This window comes from Notolepis coatsorum, assembly GCF_963971535.1.
Source record: "Notolepis coatsorum genome assembly, chromosome: 2".
Taxonomy (NCBI): Eukaryota; Metazoa; Chordata; class Actinopteri; order Aulopiformes; family Paralepididae; genus Notolepis; species Notolepis coatsorum.
Window position 1 is genome coordinate 212,303,823 of NC_140166.1, and position 19,058 is coordinate 212,322,880.

Sequence of the window (19,058 nt, forward strand, 5' to 3'; positions counted from 1 at the left end):
GTAATAATTGTCTTACTGTACCATGTGCTTGCATGTATGTGTGTGTATGTGTGTGTGTGTGTTTGTCAGGTGTCCAGTATCGACATAGATATAGTGATCTGCAATCTGCTTGGGTTGGGGGTGCAATTCCTGAGGCTCAACCATATGGATAAAAGTACTCATATTATGTGCATTACACAAACTAAAAACAGATATTGTCGGAATTACTAGAAGAAAGAAACGTCACCACCTTTGGCTGATAGTGATTAATTTCTCAGGATTTCTTTTGGACTGGTCTAATTAATGTTTAAGGTTCTTAGATGGATCCCCCTGCTGCCTCCTCCTCCTCCTCCTCCAGGGGTCACTGCAGGGCGCCACGGGGAGCGGCGTACTGGCTCATGTTAGGCAGGCCATGCATTATGCAGCAGCTTAGGCCACTGCGCTGGATCTCCATGTCCTTGGCTACAGTCCACCTGCCGCTGCTCTGGTCGTAGCACTCCACGTGGGAGCCATTGAAGCCATTGTAGCCTCCGGCCACGAAGAGCAGGTCGTCCAACACCCCGATGCCAAAGTTGCTGCGGGGGGTAAGCATGGTGGGCAGGGCGTGCCAGGAGTCAGTGAAGGGGCTGTAGGCCTCCGTGCTACGCAGGTCGTTTCTACCGTCAAACCCTCCCACCTGAGGACAGGACACATGAGAGGAATGTTTTAGTATGTGGTTAAGGCAGACAGACACTGTATTGATCCACTTAGGGAAATGAGGCCATCACAGCAGCATTGCAAGTCAAATGATACATATCTATAAAAATATCTAGTATAAAGCATTTGTCTCTGTGTGCTTGAAGAAGACCAGAAGGGTCGAAACGTCGCATCTGCCTTTTTTTGTCAAATAAAACACCTTGGAACTACGACTGAGTTGCGAGCCCTGCTTTATCCTCTGTGTGCACCTACCACATAGACTTGACCTCCGTACGCAGCGACTCCCACCCCGCTACGTCTGCTGCTCATGGGGGCGATCAGAGTCCACTGGTTGGTGTCTGGGCTATAGCACTCAGCTGTGAACAGCCATTCCCCCCCGTTGAAGCCACCACAGATGTAAACCTGTAATAAGAAAGAATATTCAAATTTAGTTTATAAATTCCATTTTATTTCATTCTACTTTAATTGTCTGTTAATGTTGATGCACCAAAGGACCAAGACAAATTCCTTGTATGTGCAAGCTTACTTGGCAATAAAGACATTTCTGATTTCTGATTCTGAATGATACCAATCGCTTAGTTTTTAATGTGAACGTTCCTTGGGTTCATCTACCACACGTGTGTTCCTCAGTTCTACCCACCTTGCCGTTGAGGGCTGTGGCGCCGGCGTCGCTCCTGTGCTCCAGCATGGGTGAAGTCACTGTCCACTGGTTGGTTTCAGGCTCGTAGCGCTCGGCGGTGTTCAGTCGCACATGGCCGTCGAACCCTCCCATGGCATAGATACAGCCGTCCAACGCGACCACGCTGACGTAACAGCGGCGTGAGTGCATGGGAGCCGCCTGCAGCCAGCTGCGAGTGACAGGGTTGAACCTGCGCACACTGCTGAAATACTCTACGCCGTCGAAGCCGCCGACACAGTAGACCAGACTGTGGAGATAAGCGCAGCCGTGGAAGCCCCGGGGACTCTCCACCTCAACGCTCACGTCCATCCATTCACCTGCTCGGATATCATAAGCCTCCATGCCATTGGTCGGGCTGCCACCACTCCAGCCTCCGATGGCCAATAGGACCTCCTGGGGCAGGCGTGGGCACGTCAGGGGGTTTGGGAGCCTGTCGGAGCCAGGGGGGTTCAGGACGCTGATGATGAGGGGCCTGCAGTCGTCGCTGTCGCTCACCACAGGGTGGTTCTGGACGTTGTTCAGGAAGTAGTCAGGCCTCATCAAGCCCATGCGAACCTGGGAAGAGACAAGCAGACAGCGGGTACAACTTAGACAGCGGTTGTAGACGGTTTCACTTGAATTCTGTTGCTAGGGAACACTTTGGACCCAAGTGTAATGTTTGAGAACCACTGTACTAGGGAACCTAGTGTTTTTTAAATTTTTTTATTGATCTTTTTCCCCTTCCTTTTTCCTCAGATTTTCTCCCATCCCAATGTTAGTCGTTATGCCAATTCCCAATCCCCTTCCTGGTCGCTGCGCACTTACCCCCCACAGTCGGTCTGGGAGAGTGGAGGCTACCACGTGCTTCTTCCGACACATGTCCAGCCAATCAACCGCTTCTTTTCACCTGGCAGCGCGGATTCTCACTGAGAGGGCGTAGCGTGTGGAAGGATCACACTATCCCACTTAGGTCCTATCCGCGCTTAGCAGGCGCCCCGACCGAACTGTAGGAGTCGCTGTTTACAACGACCCGGACCCACCCCGCCAGCTTCTCCCACCCTCTAATACTGCCAATTGTATTAGTGTGAACGGCCAGCCAAGCTGGTGACAACCCCGGAGCTGTGAGCTGGATTCGAACAGGCGAATCCAGCCGCTCCGGAGTTGGTGACGAACGCGATCTCCGCTACACCACCTGACAGCCACCGAACCTAGTGTTGTTTTAATGTAATGCACAGTAATACAATTAGTTACCTTTGGCAGCAGCAAAGGGATGTGTGTTTTACGCTCCTCACGGGAGTGGTCGATCCAATGGAGGACGGCTTCAAACACCGTCTCCTCGTTCTTCACGTTCAGGTCATCCCTCTCGATGATGTCCACCAGTTGCTGCAGGGACAGGTCCACAAACTCCTGTGAAACGTGCAGCATCTCCTCAAAGTGGCACACGATGAAGAGATAGGCCTTGCGCCTCAGGTCAGGGCAGCAGTAGATGTCCGTGAACCTCCAAATGCCGACACAGTTTTCCAGAGACAGCTGGCCTTCTAGGAAGTCAGAGCACGCTCCTACTATGCCAGTGACGAGAAGCTGGTCTGCAGCCACCAGAAGCTCTTCCACGTTCTCTGCTGTCACCGGCACAAAGCATGTGTAGGCGTACTCTATGATGAGCTGCATCATACCCTCGGACACCCCAGGGATAGTGTAGACTGGTTTCTCTGAGTCGCTCCAGCGAGTGAAGAGGGTTCTGTGGGATGCAGAATATAGAGATATCTGATGAGTAAACAGTAAGCAACATTCTGTCCTGTGTACTAATATATCTTATCTATATACTTCTACTTCACTGTAGAAGTATAGGGTCTTAGCACAGTAGAAGTATAGTATCTTTTTACAGTAGAAGTACAGTATAGTATATTTTTACAGTAGAAGTACAGTATAGGGTATTTCCACAGTAGAAGCATACAGTCTTTTCAAGGTAGAAGTATAGTATATTTTCATAGTAGAAGTATAGTATATTTTACAGTATAAGTACAGTATAGTATCTTTTTACAGTAGACGTACAGTATAGGGTATTTTCACAGTAGAAGCATAAGGTCTTCATAGTATAAGTATAGTATATTTTCATAGCAGAAGTACAGTATAGTATATTTTCATAGTAGAAGTACAGTATAGTATATGTTCATAGTAGAAGTACAGTATAGTATCTTTTTACAGTAGAAGTACACTATAGTATCTTTTTACAGTAGAAGTACAGTATCCAGTAGGGCTGTCTTAAATACTTCGAAGCTTCGTTCGATGGGCATGGGATTCGAATGGGAAAATAAAATTCAAATATATTAATTATTTTATTATTAATATATTATAATAAAAAAAATCGATATAAAAAATATATATATATTCTAAATCAACTCTGCCTCTCTTTGTTAACTACAACAAGCAATGCTGTTTGTTATTTAAGATGAGGTCGGACTCGGCACTGACAGATTTGTGTTCATTGTGCTGCTTTTATAAAGCCTCAAATGACGGCTTACAATATTTCATGAAAGTGTTTAGTTTGTCTAAGATTTCAAAAGGTTTAAACTTTACAGCACTGACAAAGTTGAACAAAGTGCTGTACAAGTCCCACAACATAAAAAAAAACAAAAAAATATATATATATTAAAAAAATTTCTTTTAATGTATCTCGAAGCTTCGAATTAAAATCTAATCTCGGCCCGAAGCTTCGAATGCCAAAAAAATAAATCGAAGGTCAGCCCTAGTATCCAGTCCATCCCTACCAAGTTAACCTGAACCAAGCTAAACTTACCTGAAATAGGCGCTGCAGCCACACAGGATGGCCTTGTGGGCGTTAAACTCAGTGCTGTTGACTTTAATAACCACATCACAGAACCTTCCCTCCAGACGCAGTTCATTAAGGATTGTACAGGACATGGCGCTTGTTTCCTTTTCCATATGGTGATTTTTAAATTGTATCTACAGTATATATTCAAGCTTACAGATAAGTAGCCGGAAACAACAAGTGAGATTCTTAACCATTCTGAGATCTGAGATCTTCTGAGAGAATTGTTGAATAGATACACAAATGTTCTAGAATGTTTGATTATGACATCATACTGTGACATCACAACGGAACATCATACTGTGACATCATACTGTGACATCATACTGTGACATCACAACGGAACATCATACTGTGACATCACAACGGAACATCATACTGTGACATCACAACGGAACATCATACTGTGACAAGGCTGTCTCCGAAGCGTTTTTGGGATTCGAACTTCGTCAGGCTTTTTCGACGTTCGAACCTTCATTTTTAATTTAAAAAAATATTAAAAATAAGCTTTCAATTTTCTTTTTATATACCTTTTTATATATTTTTTTAAATAAATATCCTCAAACTAAATCCTCAATTTGAATAAAGTGATTCATCTGATTAAATTAGTCTTTTTTACTTTTATTAAATCAACTTTCCAGACCCAGCCCTGGGAGAAGCCCCATCCCAACTAAATCAATTAAATCAACTTTCTTTAATCAATATAACTCATCAGTTTCTTTTAATACTATAATATGAGTGTAGCCTAATCTGTATCTGCAACTGTGAAGAAAACCCCCCATTGGTTTAACAGAATGAATATAAAAAATATATATATTAAAAAAATATATATAATTATTTTATTAAAAAAGTTTTAATCTGCCGATCGGCCACCGGATGGCGCTCTTGAACCGTTAGACAGTTGAGTGGAGCTCACCAGTACATCTCATGGCTCCGGAGGAGAAATATGATTTCGATCACAGATTTTTAAATTATTGATATCAAAGACGAGTTACGGCGTCTTCGGCAGAATGAGCATGGCTAGGAATGACGTCTAAACATGTCATCGGCGATTAAAGTGTTAACACATTGACTGCCGTTCACGTAGATCTACGTTTCTGTGGCCCGACTGTTGAGTGCCGGAAACGTAGATCTACGTTTCTGTCACGGTATTTCTTTTATTATCTATTGCCACAATTATGTATGCTGATGACACAACATTATACAGTGCAGCTACAGCTGAGCAAGATGTAACTGACACCTTAAACAGGGCCTTAACAGACATTTATGAATGGATTGAGTGCAACAAGTTGGTGTTAAATATCTCTAAGACAAAGGAGATTGTGCTTGGATCTAGACACATGTTGGGCATGCATCCTCAATTAAAACTGTCAATTGGCACCACACAAATTGAACAAGTGAACACAATAAAACTTCTCGGAGTTACTATTGATAGCTCCTTATCTTGGTCTAAACATATAAATAATATTGTCATTAAAATGGGTAGAGGAATTTTTATGACTAGGAAATGTTCTGCTTTTATCACTCCCTCCATAATGAAATCTGTTATTCATTCTTTGGTTTTGTCTCATTTAGAATACTGCCCTGTTATCTGGTCGTCAGCTACAAAATCGAATTAAAAAAAGTTGCAGGTTGCTCAGAATAAAGCGGCTCGCCTGGTACTAGGCTGTTCATACAGGACAAGTATTGGTTTTATGCATGAACATCTGGCATGGCTGATGGTTGAAGATAAAGTATCAATGAGTCTTCTAATGCTGCTGCGGAACATTATTAGCACTGGTAAGCCATCTAGCTTGGCTCAGCAGTTAGAAATGACTTCTGAGCATGGTTACAACACTAGAGGGGCCGCTTCTGGTAACATCAGAACAAAATCAGCACCAAAATCAAATCTTCTCAAACTCACTGGCATATATAGGTCAATAGCACTCTGGAATGCTCTGCCGAAAAACATCTCATCCACAATACATAATACAATTACTTTCAAAACAAATATTAAGAGATATCTTGCAAACATGTCAAGTATGTAACTGTTATCTGTGTATTATATATATATATATTTTTGTTTGACGGGAATGTTAGATTTTATAATGTGAATTTGTATATTTGTATTAATTTTTAATTTGCGTTTTGTCAAGTATGTAACTGTTATCTGTGTATTTTCTTTTTTTTTGTTTGACTGGAATGTTAGATTTTATAATGTGAATTTGTATATTTGTATACATTTTTAATTTGTGTTTTGTTTTAATTTTTATTCGTATTCTTTGTTGTACATTTGTATTGTATTTGTTTTGTCCAGGACCCCAGGAAGACTAGAGGCTCTTTCATGAGTCTCTAATGGGGATCCTTTAATAAACATAAACATAATTCAGCGGGGCACCTTGTGCATACTGTTCTGAGTGTATCTGAGCTGGCGGACGGTATTATACCGCCCTCTAACGGCTTCGGCCAGTAATGCACCCCGTTAGAAACGGGTTGGTTTCTTTTTTTCTACCGAGCTGCGGCATGGGGGCGGGTCCTAAACACTCCGGCAAAACACACGCTTCTAGGGATGGTTTGGACTACTGACCCCGCCCGCCCGTTGAAGTGCAATGTACATTATACAATGGTATGCAAATTTCTCTATTCTGATTGGCTGAAACAGTCAAGTTAAACGTGGTTATTTGTTATAACCCCCACTCCTGTTCCCAGAACCCGCCCACAACCGAATTACAATCACTCCGCCGTGCGAGTTTTAGAAATGAAAGCAAGATGGCGGACAATAACCTTACGAATGGATATGTTGATAGCGTCATAACGACTAAATCAAAAACGATTCTGTCACAGCGAATGTGTTAGTTTCTTACACAATGTTGGATTATGTAATTGGTGGGTCATGAGTCATTATGGAACAAAATAAATATCATGCGAATTGATTGATTGATTGATTGCAAATTGTATTAATGTCCGCCTTGTTTCAAACTGGTTGGGCTTAGGCCCTCTTTCGAAGTCGCCCTCTTTCGAAGTCGGTTATATTATCATACTGGCCAATCGCATCTCACTCTGCCATTATGAGATATCATCTCCAGCACCTACTGTGCGCGCGAAAAATTGCACATGCACCTCACTTGCACGTGACCACGCCTACTCCCGTGCATGCCTCTACAAGACACAGGAAGTGGTCACGTCCACGTCCCTTCCTTATTTTTTTCCATCCGTGGATCTGCTATATGTACTTCAACCAGGTGGAACGTTGTTATGAAGCAAAGGGAGAAATTAAGCAATGTTGGACTTTCGCCAGAGGTTCGCCAGCCCCCGGACCCTTCTCGGCAAGTCCGGACGGAACGTCGGTCCTATTCTGAACTTTCCTCGTCTCTTGGCAGTGGACCGATGGACTACACACGGCGTTTGGCAGTCGAGCCACGCCACGCTCAGGTAGGACCGACAACTCCAGGCGTTGGTACTAGCATATTCAATACTACTCGTTGTCTCGTGAGACGACCGGGTGATGTATTGGCGCGGGGGGCTGGGTATTTGGATAAATGTGGTCATCATGACTCGTTTAATGTTTTTCCAATTATCCTGGCGCACGCAGATACTGCTAATGCTAATGTTTTTGGGGCGCCGTTCCCATGTGTCCCGCCGGGACTGTCTCCAGTTTTCCCTCCTCTTAACCATTGCATTGCTGACGGTCAATCGGTGTCTAATGTTGGGGGTTTGGCTGAGGCTTATTTACCCTTTACACGGCTTAGAGAAGCAGGTGGCATCGGTTCTTTGCCCTGGCATGGTAGAACGGTATCCCGCCCGGAAGCCGACGCCAGAGGGCGAGTCGGCCCGGCAGGTGGCTGAGTGGGCTGATGAAGCTTATACCGCCGCAGTACAGAATTTAGCAGCAACTAATAACATTGCTCAATTGGCTGCTTTTCTGTAAAAAAAATTGTCGGGTGGTGGGGCCTTAGGGCCAGCCGACGTCTAAACCATCGCGCAAGGTTTTGAGGTTATTCAGCTTTTGACCCAGCTGCAAGCTATAACCGCAGGGAGGGCTAGGATGCTGTCGACGCTTGTTCACAGGTAGAGCTGCCGCGATAACCGCATTACCGCGGTATCGCTGTTGCATCATGCTCACCGCAGAGTTAGGCTGAATACCGCGTCACCGCTGTTTTTTATCATAATAATAAAGTTGGCTTGCGGCTTGCGGCTCTGCAGATATACCCTACTCGGTTCCAAGCGACCCTATTGGGTAGAAGTGGTACCAGAAAAGTCATGTGAAACATTGCAGACCACTGACTGGTCAGAAGAGAGACGCGTCACACTTTGTAGCCTCAGTCTGAACAAAAACAGAACGCCGGCGCCGCCATCTTTACTGCCTCGCTAAGGATGCATTTCGTTCAGGATTTGTTTGCGACAGAACCAAGCAATAAACAAAAAAGAATGGATTCACTGTGTATTCTGCCTTATTTATTGATGAAACAAAACCGACATCAACCCAATTTACCACCGAGCGGAGAGTTTAGTGTCACAACAAGATCGCTGATGTGTTAAGTTTGTTGTTGTTAATACTACCGTCAGCCGATATACACGAGAGGTAACGTTAAACCCGGGTTTGCTTGGTAGAATACACAATGAGAGGTAACGTTAGCTTTGGCAGAATAGACGCAACGAGAGTCTGGTTAATGTTGTTATTGATTGATTGATTGATTGATTGAAACTGTGTTAAACTCTGGCTTGCTGCAAGCCCTCGGACATCTATGCCCACGGAGCTTTCAGTGTACACAAGCGAGCGGCCCCGCCTGCATTCCCACACGGAGACAAACGGAGTAGTACCTGGCTGCAGTGGAAAAGGAACGAAGTACCAGGTGCCTAAAGCGGGTCGAGTCGAGTAGGTACTATGCAGTGGAAAAGCGCCATTAGACTAGAGGCAGGCTATAAGAGTAGACTACTAAAAAAAAAAAAAATGCATTCAAACTTTTTTTTTTTTTTTGTGCGCACTGTGCGGTAATTACCACGGCGGTAGGAAATATTTCGCAAATTCGTGCGGTAAGGAAAATATCAATACCGCGGCAGCTCTATTCACAGGCATCTTTGGTTGGAGCAATCTCCCCTTGAGGAGGAGAAGAGAGTTCTCCTCCTCAGGGCTCCCCTCTCCGCGGATGGACTTTTTGGTCTGTCCACGGAGGCGCGGGCGGTATTTGACCTGGGCTCCACGCCGCCCCACACCACGCAGCCAGAGGTGAGAGCACGGCCTGCTGCGAGGCCCCCGACCGGCGGCCATGTGTCCCCCGCCTGGGATAACCTGGACACAAAGAGAACAGGTTGTCACGGTGCCGACAGCCTCGGCGGCCGAGGGATCGGCTATATTAGATGGGCACGCCCTGAAAAACCGCTGCCATCTAGCTGTGTCTAGCACGCTCTCCGGTTACTCCCCCCCGCTACACTACGGGACTCAAGGCTCTGATTTGTCCCCTTTGGCTGCGGGCCGCGTTCTTCCAGTGAAGCGCAAGCGGCCCCACATATCGCTTCTCATGGAGACAGGGGCTGACACCCAGTTGCTAGCTAGGCCTGGGTCTGTCTATGAGAATGCTGTGCTGTCAGGAGGCTCCCACGCCACATGTCCTGCGTTTGTGTTTGGTGAGCCTGGTGTTGTATCTGTCGACAGAGCAGGGTTCCCTGTATCTAAAAAAAATTGTCAGAGGGGGAACCCTAGGCCCAGGAGGTCACAGCGCGGGTTCCCCCAGCCCCGCCCTTGCCAGGCCAAGTATTACGTTAGTGCCTCCCCCGGCCGGACTTCCGGCGGTGGTCAGTCAGGCACGCGTAATTTGGGTGGTAGTAATATCACTACAGGGCTACGGTGTGTAGGGACTCACCCTATCGGGCAGCGTGGGGACCACACACCATGCATGTCCAGCGGGGTCCCCATGGGCACCAGGCTATCACACGTCACGGTCTTCACCGACGCCTCCCTCATGAGATGGGGGGGGACGTGTCGGACCGACGCAGTAGGGGGCAGCTGGCAAGACCATGCTGCCCGGTCTGCACTACATATCAATGTGTTGGAATTGAAGGCAGTGCTTCTAGTCCTCAAGCGGCTCGGCCACCTTGTGGTGGACGAGCATGTTTTGATCAGGACGGACAACACAATGTCAGCGTCGTATATCAACAGACAGGGAGCGTGCGGCGGTCGAACTCTGGCTATGGGCATCTCTCAGTCTGCGCAGCCTGAGGGCTCTCCACATCCCCGGCAGGGAGAATGTGGGTGCAGATGTGATGTCGCGGGGCGGTCCTCACCCGGACGAGTGGGGACTACATCCAGACATAGTCAGACAGGTCTGGGACCGATTCGGGGAGGCCGCGGTGGACCTGTTTGCGAGCAGACAGTCCCACCAGTGCCCCTTGTGGTTCTCGGTCAGTCGGAAGGACAACCCCTCTTTGGGAGTGGATGCCTTCTCGATGTATCCGTGGCCGCCCGGGATTCTGTACGCGTTCCCTCCCATACACCTGATAGCTCAGCTGTTGGAGCGGGTATGGCAGGAGCGCAGGACTTTGATCCTGGTTGCGCCGGACCGGGGCACAGCTGTGTGGTTCCCGACCCTGATTCAGCTCTTGGTGGCCCTGCCGTGGCCTGTTACGTGGTCACCGCAGGCCCTCTCTCAGGCATGCGGAACTCTGTTTCTGCCTCCTGTTCTGGACCCGGTGTCATGCCCCCTGGACTCGGTTCTTTCCTTCCTCCAGTCTATCCTGAATAGGCTGTCGGCCTCCACAGTGAAGGTGTACACCGCAGCTATATCTTCTTGTCATCTGGGCTTTGAGGGCAGAACACTGTTCAGCCACCCTCTCGTGAGACATTTCCTGCTTGGCGCACAGCGTCTCAAGCCTGTGGAACATTCTCTGTCTCCGAGTTGGAACCTCCAACTGGTCCTGGGACGGTTGTCGGAGGCCCTGTTTGAGCCTCTTGAGCAGGCGCCATTGGATCGACTGTCCTTTAAGACCGCGTTCCTTTTGGCCATCACCTCCGCTAAGCTCGTGGGTGAGCTGTGTGCTCTCTTGGTGCGGTCAGAGTGCCTGTCTATTCGGGCCGATAGCAGTGCAACTCTGAGGCCTAATCCGGTCTTCGTGCCAAAGAATATCCGGAGCTCTTATCGCTCCAGGGATATTGTGCTTCAGGCGTTTCACCCTCCTCCTCACACTAGTGAGTTGGAGGCGAGACTTCACCTGTTGTGTCCTGTCCATGCACTGAAGGTTTACCTTAGTCGCATGCGGGATCTCAGGGCTTCCGATCAACTGTTTGTTTGTTATGGTGGCTCTCGCGCGGGTAAGGCGCTGTCCAAGCAACGCCTGTCACATTGGTTGTGTGAGGGCATTGCCTTTTGCTACACTTTGGCTGGACAGGTTCCCCCTGCGGGCGTCAGGGCACACTCCACTCGTGGAGTAGCGGCCTCCGCTGCCCTGTTGGGGGGGGCCTCGGTGGAGGACATCTGCGCTGTGGCCTCCTGGTCCTCCCCGGGTCCTTTTGTTAGGTTTTACCTCATGGACATGACTGGGGGTTCTGTCTCCCAGGCAGTCCTGAGGTCCGGGACCTCTCCTGCATCCCGCCATCAGGTGGGCTAGCAGGTGTGTGTGGGTGTGGACCGCGGAGTGCTGTGTCACACGTGGTCCCGCTTGCACTGTGCGTTCTGGGGTGCCTGGTTCCCTTTTTCGCACATTGGTTGTAGTTGACTGCCTCCCGCCCTTCGTTAGGACGGCCGGGTGGACGGGACTCCCCTCCTCCCTGGCAGGGGCTTACGGGCCCTCAGGGGGTGCATTTGACATGGCCACGCGTCCGCTCTGCCCCTTTTGATCTCATAATGGCAGAGCGAGACGCGATTGGCCAGTATGATAATATAATGAAGGTTATCCTATAACCCTAGTTATATGAATACTGGCTGAGCGTCTTGCTCTTCAGCGCCCTGAGGTCCCTTGGATGTTTTTCACGTATGGAATTCAAACTTGGAAGGGCGTGGACGTGACCACTTCCTGTGTCTTGTAGAGGCACGCACCGGAGTAGGCGTGGTCACATGCAAGTCAGGTGCATGTGCAATTTTTCACGCGCACAGTAGGTGCTGGAGATGATATCTCATAATGGCAGAGCGAGACGCTCAGCCAGTATTCATATAACTAGGGTTATAGGATAACCTTCGTTATGCTTAGAGTTTATCTTTAGAGCAGGGCGATAGACCACCAGCCCTGATTCCAAACTCTAAGCATAACCAACTTCGAAAGAGGGCGACTTCGAAAGAGGGTCTAAGCTTAACCAGTTTGAAACAAGGCGGACATTAATAAAATTTGCAATCAATCAATTCAATAATCCATGCTCACTTAAAACAGCGCACTTCCCAATGCTTCTATAGAAAGTAGGTTAACCTATAGGGCAAAGAAAACATATATTTTAGAGATGGAGATCGAAGAGATAGACTTTGACAATTGTTTTAGTGATGATGATGATTAGTAGTTTAGGGCACAAAATACAAATAGAAAAAAAGACTTGAATGTTGTGTCAACAAAGAAGATGGACGTATTTACCGTATTACATACATGTAGACCTACGTAAGAAATTGGCATTGAAAGCAGCACTTGTATACAAGCATGCCAGAGATATATGTGACCACTTCAGAAATTGTATTACTATCTTTAACCCTCAAAACATGAGTCCACATCTTTTTTTGTTCAGTCATCTACAATACGATGTGTCTTTATTGGTAAAAAATGCTTTATTCTTTGTAAAGGTGCCACTAATTTGCATACTAGCTCGCCACAAACAGGTGATCATTCTGGCAATAGTTTTATTATGATTTTTGACCCTCAAAATATGGGTCTAGACAACCTACTTGTTCAGTTATTTGCAATATTGGCTGAAATAGCGACATTCGTTTTTTGACGATGGCATCATACATTTGCATATAAATGATACATGGGACACTATGACAGATTTTTAACATAGCCTATCATTTTCTACAAATTTTTTCCAATCTAGAAAAACTGGTTAACAATATATTTCCATGGGGTGCATGATAGTATCCGCTTTCCTACTCAACTAATTGGTAAAAATGTGATTATTTTGTATTGACGGCACAGATTTGCATAGGCTACTTACATAGAAACATGTGATCACTCTAGGGATAGTGTTATTGTGATCTTTGACCCTCAAAACATGGGTCTATACACCTCATTTGTTCAGTTATCTGCAATATTGGCTGAGATATATGAAACTGATTTCTTTGTGATTTTTTGATAGTTGCGTCCTTAATTTGCATATAAATGATACATGGGACACTCTGACAACTTGTTAACATAGCCTATAATTTGTTTCACCTTTTTTCCATTCTAGAAAGTCTGGTTAGAAGTATATTTCCAGGGGGTGCATGATACCCCCCTCTATCTACTAGATTTATTAATTTCTTAGGATTTCTTTTGGACTGGTCTAATACATGTTTACGGTTCTAAGATGGATCCCCCCGCTGCCTCCTCCTCCTCCAGGGGTCACTGCAGGGCGCCACGGGGAGCGGTGTACTGTCTCATGTTAGGCAGGCCATGCATTATGCAGCAGCTTAGGCCACTGCGCTGGATCTCCATGTCCTTGCCTACAGTCCACATGTCGCTGCTCTGGTCGTAGCGCTCCACGTTGGAGGTGGTGTTTAAGCCATTGAAGCCAATGTAGCCTCCGGCCACGAAGAGCAGGTCGTCCAACACCCCGATGCCAAAGTGGCTGCGGGGGGTGAGCATGGTGGGCAGGGCGCGCCAGGAGTCAGTCAAGGGGCTGTAGGCCTCCACGCTATGCAGGCGGTTTTCACTGTCAAACCCTCCCACCTGAGGACAGGACACATGAGAGGAATGTTTTAGTATGTGGTTAAGGCAGACACTGTATTATTCCACTTAGGGAAATGAGGGCATCACAGCAGCATTGCAAGTCAAATGATACAAATCTATACAAATATCTAGTATAAACTAAGCATTTGTCTCCGTGTGCACCTACCACACAGACTTGTCCTCCGTACGCAGCGACTCCCATTCCGCTACGCCTGCTGCTCATGGGGGCGATCAGAGTCCACTGGTTGGTGTCTGGGCTGTAGCACTCAGCTGTGAACAGCCACGCCGCCCCGTTGAAGCCACCACAGATGTAAACCTGTAATAAGAAAGAATATTCAAATTTAGTTTATATATTCCATTTTATTTCATTCTACTTTAACACATTCCCTGCCACGCTTCTATCCATCAATGTAGGATCACTGCCACCAGTCTAAGCCTATGGAGATGTTCACCTTCTTTGCAGGGCTATAACTTTTTAAATTGTATTGCTAAATTGACATTACTATGGCCCATTCAACATCGATTATCTATCGTTCAGGATGTAGGAGCGTTATACTTTTTCATTCATAGATTCTTCCAAAAATACCTTCTAGAATATAAGTATGTTTTTATCGTTTTCTGCACTAATTCATAGAACGTGAGTTATAGGCATAAACGCATATATAGATTATCAACTGCCGTTTATTGCCGATACACGCTATATTAAAAAAATCAACTGTACATGATCACATACGTTATGATTCATCATGCACGGATGAAAGGGGGGGGGGGGTCGTTTATAATTCCGTGATCGTCAGTAAATGCTTTATGTAGTATGGGTGATATATTGATCTGATCGGTTTGCAGTGAAAATAATAAACAATCAAGCTGAAAGTAACGTTACTGTCCTCTTACCGTTCGCCGATGAGACTGGAGGAAAAAGATCCCACTTATTTGACGTCGATCGACTACATCCATTTCCGGTTTGTATGGCGCAATAAACGCCCAATTATTGAGTTATGGCAGCGATCCATATGCACGCCAGTGTGTGTCTGTAGTCCCGCAACGATATGTGACTGCCGGACGGATTTCCCAGATGCACCGAGATCACCAGATCCACTTCCGGTTGTAACTCGCCCGATCATCCACCAGGCGGCGGTATTGAGGCGTTGCACTGTTGTGCATGGTCCCACTGTATCACCAGAGGCTGGGTGGCGGAATTATGAATGCCATGGCGAAAAAATTAAATATGATCTCAATAACGTCGTACAGCGTGGTCTGGCAGAATTAGCATGGCCAGCAAACACGTCGTAAGCCGTTTTTGGCGGTCAATGTGTTAATGCTGATGCACCATAAGACCAAGACAAATTCCTTGTATGTGCAGCTTACTTGGCAATAAAGACATTTCTGATTTCTGATTCTGAATGATACCAATCGCTTAGTTTTTAATGTGAACGTTCCTTGGGTTCATCTACCACAGTTCTACCCACCTTGCCGTTGAGGGCTGCGGCGCCGGCGTCGCTCCTGTGCTCCAGCATGGGTGAAGTCACTGTCCACTGGTTGGTTTCAGGCTCGTAGCGCTCGGCGGTGTTCAGTCGCACGTGCCCGTCGAACCCTCCCATGGCGTAGATACAGCCGCCCAACGCGACCACGCTGACGTAACAGCGGCGTGAGTGCATGGGAGCCGACTGCAGCCAGCTGCGAGTGACAGGGTTGAACCTGCGCACACTGCTGAAATACTCTACGCCATCGAAGCCACCGACGCAGTAGACCAGACCGTGGAGATAAGCGCTGCCGTGGTAGGCCCGGAGACTCTCCACCTCAACGCTCACGTCCATCCATCCACCGGCTCGGATATCATAAGCCTCCATGCCATTGGTCACGCTGCCGCCACTAACGCCTCCGATGGCCAATAGGACCTCCTGGGGCAGGCGTGGGCGCGTCAGGGGGTTTGGGAGCCTGTCGGAGTCAGGGGGTTTCAGGACGCTGAGGATGAGGGCCCTGCAGTCATGGCTGTCCCTCACCATAGGGTTGTTTTCGACGTTGTTATGGAAGTAGTCAGGCCTCATCAAGCCCATGCGAACCTGGGAAGAGACAAGCAGACAGCGGGTACAACTTAGATAGCGGTTGTAGACGGTTTCACTTGAATTCTGTTGCTAGGGAACAGTTTGGACCCAAATGTAATGTTTGTAGTGTTGTTTTGATGTAATGCACAGTAATACAATTAGTTACCTTGGGCAGCAGCAAAGGGATGTGTGTTTTACGCTCCTCACAGGAGTGGTCGATCCAACGGAGGACGGCCTCGAACACCGTCTCCTCGTTCTTCACGTTCAGGTCATCCCCCTCGATGATGTCCACCAGTTGCTGCAGGGACAGGTCCACAAACTCCTGTGAAACGCGCAGCATCTCCTCAAAGTGGCACACGATGAAGAGATAGGCCTTGCGCCTCAGGTCAGGGCAGCAGTAGATGTCCGTGAACCTCCAAATGCCGACACAGTTTTCCAGAGACAGCTGGCCTTCTAGGAAGTCAGAGCACACTCCTACTATGCCAGTGACGAGAAGCTGGTCTGCAGCCACCAGAAGCTCTTTCACGTTCTCTGCTGTCACCGGCACAAAGCGTGTGTAGGCGTACTCTATGATGAGCTGCATCATACCCGCGGACACCCCAGGGATAGTGTAGACTGGTTTCTCTGAGTCGCTCCAGCGAGTGAAGAGGGTTCTGTGGGATGCAGAGTATAGAGATATCTGAGATATCTGAGTAAACAGTAAGCAACATTCTGTCCTGTGTACTAATATATTTTCACTGTAGAAGTATAGGGTCTTAGCACAGTAGAAGTATAATATATTTTCACAGTAGAAGTACAGTATAGTATCTTTATACAGTAGAAGTACAGTATAGTATCTTTATACAGTACCAAAATGAGAGTTTACCCAAATCAAAAACCCTGGGTAGACAAATCCGTCCGTGAAGCTCTGAGAGAGCGCACCAAAGCATACAACGACGGCCTAGTGGCAGGCAACATGAATGACCACAAGGTGGCGCGATACAACGTAAGGAGGACAGTGTCAGAGGCCAAACGGCGCTACAGGGATAAAATTGAACTCCAGTTTGAACAAGCTGACTCTAGAGCTATGTGGCAGGGGCTCAAAATGATGACAGACTACAAAGGCGCCTCCCTCAAACTGAACAGTGACATCTCCTTAGCAAATGACCTCAATACCTTCTATGCGAGGTTTGATGCTGGTAATAACAACACCAGCTCACAAGCCACGGCAATGGGGGGGGGGGGGGTCGGCTGCTGATGGAGGCGCAGTGTTCAGGGTAACAGAGCATGAGGTGAGGCGGACCTTTAAAAAAGTGAATATCAGGAAGGCAGCAGGTCCGGACGGCATCCCCGGCCGCGTCCTAAAAGTCTGTGCCGACCAACTGGCCCCAGTATTCACTGACATATTTAACCTGTCCTTAGAACAGGCTGTCATCCCCACCTGCCTGAAGAAGTCCACTATTATCCCTGTACCCAAAAAATCCAAGCCTGCTTGCCTCAACGACTACCGCCCTGTAGCTCTCACCTCCATAGCCATGAAGTGCTTTGAGAAGCTAGTAAAGGGCTACATCTGCTCCTCCCTCCCCATCAACATGGACCCCCTGCAATTTGCATACCGCCCCAACAGGTCCACGGAGGACGCCATAGCCCATGTGCTGCACACAGCAGCATCACACCTGGACAAGAGGCAGGGGAACTATGTGAGAATGCTATTCATCGACTACAGCTCGGCATTCAATACCATAGTCCCCTCCATACTCATAGCCAAGCTCAGGGACCTGGGCTTGAACTATGACCTCTGCCAGTGGGTCTTGGACTTCCTGACTGGCAGACCCCAGGTGGTGAGAGCAGGCAACTGCACCTCCTCATCCATCACCCTCAACATAGGGGCCCTCCAGGGCTGTGTTCTGAGTCCCCTCTTCTACTCCCTGTACACACACAACTGTGTGGCTCAGCGGAGTAGCAATACAATCATCAAATTTGCTGACGACACAGTGGTGGTGGGCCTGATCTCTGCCAACGATGAGAGGGCCTACCTGGAAGAGGTCAAGGTCCTGGCGGGATGGTGCCAGGAAAACAGCCTCTCCCTGAACGTCAGCAAAACAAAGGAGATGATTGTGGACTTCAGGAGGTCGGGGGTCAAGGACTACAGCCCCCTCAGCATCGACGGGGCACCGGTTGAGAGAGTCAACAGCTTTAAGTACCTCGGAGCCTACATATCCGAGGACTTGACATGGACCACACACATTGACAGTGTTGTGAAGAAGGCACGACAACGCCTCTACTTCCTCAGGCGCCTAAGGAAGTTCCAAGTCAGTCAGAAGATCCTTAAGAACTTCTACTCATGTACAATAGAGAGCATCTTGACCGGCAACATCACCTCCTGGTTTGGGAATAGCACTGCACAAGACCGAAGCAGACTACAAAGAGTGACACGTTCAGCCGAACGCACAATTGGAGGGGGGCTCCCCACCCTCCAGAACATTTACAACAAGCGTTGCAAGGGCAAGGCTAAGAGAATCATTAAAGACTCCAGTCACCCGAACAACTGCCTCTTTGAACTGCTGCGGTCAGGCAAGCGATACCGGAGTCTCAAGGCGAGCACAGAAAGACTCAGAAGAAGCTTCTATCCCCAGGCCATCAGGCTGCTAAACGAACAATGAACACTACACAACAACAACCACCAAACGCACATAGCACACACATCCACACGCACACACTCACTTTAAACAAACACACTGTAGCACACACTCCACACACTTTATAGCACACACCCACTTTAAACAAACACACTGTAGCACCCACTCCCCACACTTTATATTTATTGATGAAGGATTGCACTACAACTCGTACACCTTACTGTAAATTGTACCTAAATTGTACCTCATCCCATTTCTGCTTTGCACTATATAGTACTGTACATTAGTACACTGCATAGTATTGTATATTATATGGTAACTCAGAACATTGTACATATGTCTATACCGAACACTGTGACCTCATTTTCTTCTTCTAAATTACATGCTATACTATGTTATTTGATACTATCTTGTCT

General features: G+C 47.4%; 1 protein-coding gene across 1 annotated transcript; it reads right to left on the reverse strand.

The window, feature by feature from the left end:
• Nucleotides 1–340: 340 nt before the first annotated feature.
• LOC311223731 (uncharacterized protein) lies at nucleotides 341–15,496 on the reverse strand (the record flags this gene model as incomplete). Its single annotated transcript, XM_084308503.1, has 4 exons — nucleotides 341–655; nucleotides 928–1,077; nucleotides 1,316–1,861; nucleotides 15,449–15,496. The coding sequence occupies 4 exons, from the start codon at nucleotides 15,494–15,496 to the stop codon at nucleotides 341–343; spliced, it is 1,059 nt and encodes a 352-aa protein (XP_084164629.1).
• Nucleotides 15,497–19,058: the final 3,562 nt, after the last annotated feature.